General features: G+C 43.0%; 1 protein-coding gene across 1 annotated transcript; it reads left to right on the forward strand.

The window, feature by feature from the left end:
• The first annotated feature begins 3,296 nt into the window (after window positions 1-3,296).
• LOC108679730 (RNA-directed DNA polymerase from mobile element jockey) lies at window positions 3,297-4,400 on the forward strand. Its single transcript, XM_018168443.1, has one exon. The coding sequence runs from the start codon at window positions 3,297-3,299 to the stop codon at window positions 4,398-4,400; it is 1,104 nt and encodes a 367-aa protein (XP_018023932.1).
• The last annotated feature ends 409 nt before the right edge of the window (window positions 4,401-4,809 follow it).

The following is a 4,809-nucleotide window of genomic DNA, read 5'->3' on the forward strand; positions in this document are numbered from 1 at the left end:
ACAAAAAGAAGGCTTTCGGATTCTTTTTGGCATTTTTAGCAATATTTTTTTCGAAGTTTTTCACTGCAGTGCGACAAACTTTTTTAGCTTGATTTCGAGCTCTGGCATACAGGTTATAATCAGACTCGCTGCGAGTTCGTAAATAACGCTTGTAGGCTTCTTTCTTGGTCTTTAGCTGAGTCTTAACTGCACTGGTCATCCACTGGGATTTTTTGACTCCTCCAAGTGTAATCTTGGGTACATAGGCATCAACTGCAGACATAACCGTGTCTTTGAGAAACGACCATGAATCAGCCACATTCATGTCCTTAATACAGTCCGAAATATTCGCCGCATTCACTGTTGCACGGAGTTTATCATAGTCGCCTTTCGCAAAGTTCAAAACGTTCACGCTTCCGAAGCGTCTTTTCTGCACAACACTTAATATTGAAAAACAATGATTGGTGGTGGCTTTTGCCCAACGGAGCCTCGTGGCGAAGCTCATCTATCATCGATTCTTCACTAGTAAACACAAGATCTAGAATATTTGGGGTCTGTTTACCCCTTAAATGGTTTGGCTTGGTGATGTTCTGGATTAAAAATGAGTCTCGTACAGACTCCAAGAACAGGGATGCTGGGTGATTCTCATCTCTTGGAGAAGATTCATCTGCCCAGTCTATGTCTGGATGGTTAAAGTCACCAACGATCAACGTATGCGACCTGCTGAATGACATGCTCGGTAAAAGGCTGTTTAGTACTTTATTGTTATCAGAGGAGCTGTTAGGTGATCTGTAAATGACCCCAATGAGAAGGCTATTGACCTTGACCTTGATTAGTTCCTTCATCAAGCTTGGGCTGCTCATCCCAATATTTAGACTGGGAGCAAGATGTATGAAATGGATATTATCTGACCCCAACTCCTGGAATAACTCATAAGCGTTTGAAACCGAATCAGTGTTTTGTAAAAGCTTTTTCCTGATAATATGTTGCTTGTTCTGCATTTGTTTGATGTTCCTCGGCAGGGCACTAGGGATGTTTTCTTGGGGAATTTCGCTTTTAATAACAAGGTTTCTGTAGAACGAGGAATGTTTTTTAGACAAATCTTCTGCAGCTTGAAGGACTGAAGGCATCGTTCGAATGTGCAGGTCTCTTCCACTTTGATTTTGATTTTCTCTTTGTCCCAAATAGTGCACCTACACTTTTTTTTATCTTTCGCGTCAATACTGTATGCGTAGCGCCGAAATTCTAGAAGTGTTTGATCTTCCATTTGCTGGTAATAATATTTCCTAATTTCTGGATTTCCCTTGAGTACAAAACGGCCTCTGTTCCTCCACTTAAGGCCGTCCGCTGTAAAATTTTTGACGCGTCCTCATTGCCAGAGGACGCAGATGGTTTGCGGAGAATGAAATACAGAATTTTGTAAACTTACTGTACTTCTTTTCAGTCCATCTTCACATGACGTGCTCTGCAAAACAGAGTACCATAAGAAGGCAGAACTTAAAATTAGTCTTAATAGTAACTCCTAAAGCCAAAATTTCTAAATAGCCCGGAACGAGCCTGTCCGTGTACGCGGATACTAAAAAATATTAAAACTAAAACTAATAGTTAAGCTAATGCTGGGACTTATTCCAGCACAATTTTTTTCTTCGTCAACAGGAACGTGGAGGATGTACCAAAGCCCGTTAGTTAGGTTGATCTTCGGGTAATGGAAACACAAGTCATCGGGCGTCTCTTGCAGGCACTTAATCACTTCATTTTTTGAGAACATGCTGAATTTTCGGCCTCCTGTTTGAGAATCGAAAAAGCTATTGACCTTATGATGAGTTCGGGACTTCCTAGTCCCCGGTCACGCTGATGCGCCGCTTTCGTCGTCCTCCGTCTCCGAGTCTTCGTCGGATGTAACGTTGGACGTGTTCCGTCTATTTGCCCTCCTTTGGGCCAGCTGTAAGAAGTAATATGTAACTGAAGTAATATGTAACGTAACTCATATGTAAGAGGTAATAAAAAAGTAACTGAAATTATGCAATAGGGAATTGATCTTGATTTTGAGGAGGAGTTGAGGTTGAGGAGGCACCTATCATGACCTCTGGTATGAAAAATGAATGTTTTAATTGCTGCTGCTACCAGGATTACATTTTCTGATCGTATATTCAAGTACTTTACAACTCAGATGCAAGATTTTTTGTTGATTTGAAATAATCAGACATACAACTACTACTCCTAGAGCTTTCTATCCATTTCCCTAAACGCCACATTCCAGCAAGATATATCAACATTCATTTAATTTCTAACAAATATACGCAATAGTGACAGATAATTCCATATGTTTTTACGCTTTGTCAATTTGGGTCCTCTGTCACACAGCATTTTTGTGAGATGGAAATTCCAATTCTGCATACAGCCTGATGCATGCATCTAACATTACTTGGCTTGACCTACCATCGTTGGATTGATAAAAACCTAACTATTATAGATAGGAGAGAGACTAAGAGACTGATTAAAATTTTATGATTATATTGATAACGGCCTCCGGACAATTGGAAATTATCGGTCATGCAAGGCCTATTTAACAATGTAAACAACTTTTGAGGAACTATCTTTATCTTTGTTGAGACAACAGCTATAAAGACAGAGCTATTGAGAAAGGCAACCGCGGGGACGCGTGACGACCGCTAGCTGTAGTACGGTTTGTGTCAACAATACGGCCGCGAAGCTTTCACGTAAGGAACGGTCGTTTAGGACAGTCTTACTACTCAACGGAAATGAGTATCAGATCAACATTTCTGGTAAATCAGAAATTTGAGTGATTTAAACTGATGGATTTCCAACTTTGATTGTATTACCCTTTTCTTGTGCTAAAGATTTTGTATTACTAGAGATTTAAAATTTGCATACCTATCGACATGAACGCTCCATTGATTGCATTGTTGTGTGAATTCAGGGCCCCGGGCCCTAATGGTTTTCCCTCACTCATCTTGGCGGCGGCGGCAAGAGAACTAGCAGAACCTGTTTCACTTTTGTTTGCACGTTCACTGGCAGACGGAAAATGGAAGCAAGCAACAGTTACACCGGTCTTTAAGAAGGGCAGCAGAGCATTGGCTAGCAACTATAGACCTATCAGTCTCACTTGTATCATGTGTAAAGTGATGGAACAGTTGGTGAGGTCACAAATATTGGAACGCCTGTTGCGTAATAACCTGATTAGCGAAAGTCAGCATGGTTTTGTCCCAGGTCGATCGTGCATCACTCAGCTACTCGAGGTTATGGACATCTGAACCAGGGTTGTCGACGAGGGTGGGAGGGTTGACGTAATTTACATGGATTACCAGAAAGCATTCGACTCTGTTCCGCATCGTCGGCTACTGGCGAAGATTTCGGCACTTGGGATAAGAGGGAAGGTGCTGGAGTGGATGAGGGACTTTTTATCTGGAAGGAAACAGACAGTTGTAGTCAATGGAAACAGGTCGGAAGAAGCCGATGTCTGCAGCGGTGTTCCTCAATGCTCTGTTCTTGGTCCGATTCTCTTCGTCATGTACATTAATGACCTGCCGCAGCAAGTAAAGACGAACGTGCGCATGTTTGCAGACGACACTAAGCTATTTGCTAGAACTGATACCAGAGAGGGCACCGTGTGTCTCCAGGAAGACTTGGACCGGCTTCAGGATTGGTCTGACAAATGGCTGCTGAAGTTCCACCCAGAAAAGTGTAGCGTTATCAAGCTGGGTGTACAGAAGTCGGAAGGAAAATATTTTATGAGAAAGGGACAGGAACAGCAGCTTGAACTGAGGGAAAGTGGGGTGGAGAGGGACTTGGGAGTGATGATGGACTCTGGGCTGGTTTTCAAGGAGCACGTGGCCTATTGCACCGCCAAAGCAAACAAGGTAGTCGGCATAATTCGCAGGTCATTTGACCATCTGACTGAGCATACATTTGTACAACTGTATAAAAGTCTAGTCCGTCCGCTGCTGGAGTACGGACACTGTGTCTGGCAACCATACCATAAAACCCTGTGCAGCGACATTGAGGATGTGCAAAGGCGGGCAACGAAGCTCCTGGGTTCACTGAGGGACAAGCCTTACCCCGAGAGGCTGCGGTTGCTGAAACTACCTTGTCTGGAACACCGACGCTTGCGCGGCGACATGATCGAGGTTTACAAATACCTGCACGGGTACTACAGCGTTCAGCACCCAACGTTCATTAAGGCCACTACAACGCGACTCAGGGGTCACTCCATGAAGCTGTATAAGAGCAAATATCGGCTTAACGTGAGAGGAAACTTCATTTCGCACAGGATTGTCGACTCGTGGAATGGCCTGCCTGATAGTGTGGTCTCGGCTACATCTGTGAACTCTTTTAAAAACTTACTTGACCATCACTGGAGGGACCTGCCATCACTATATAAGCCAGAATGCCAGAATTAGGGTCCTGCATTGAATTGGGTTGGCTTCGACTTTGGGGAGATTAACAGGCCTTGCTAGAGGCCTCAACCATCCGACGAGTTCAAGTTCAAGTTCAAGAATTATGTTATTTATGCATTCGTTTGCTTGATATTTTGAAACGCAATTAAGATTATTTCTCAGTAATCATCGCAACGCATGACATTTATTTACGACCAGCTTAACAATATTTCCATATTAGTGACTATGCATGTAAACATGTATTGTCAGTCTTGTAAATTAGTAAAAGCCACACAAGCACCAAACAAGCACATTGAAAGCTGAGTGGACTGCAAAGTGTGTGGGTAGGGGGAGCGGGATGTTTATCGTGGACCCACAGAAGATTTATAGCCATAGAACAGACCTTCGTCCGAACTATGACAAAGTAGGGATA

Source organism: Hyalella azteca, unplaced genomic scaffold, assembly GCF_000764305.2.
Source record: "Hyalella azteca isolate HAZT.00-mixed unplaced genomic scaffold, Hazt_2.0.2 contig5577, whole genome shotgun sequence".
In the NCBI taxonomy this organism is placed as follows: domain Eukaryota; kingdom Metazoa; phylum Arthropoda; class Malacostraca; order Amphipoda; family Hyalellidae; genus Hyalella; species Hyalella azteca.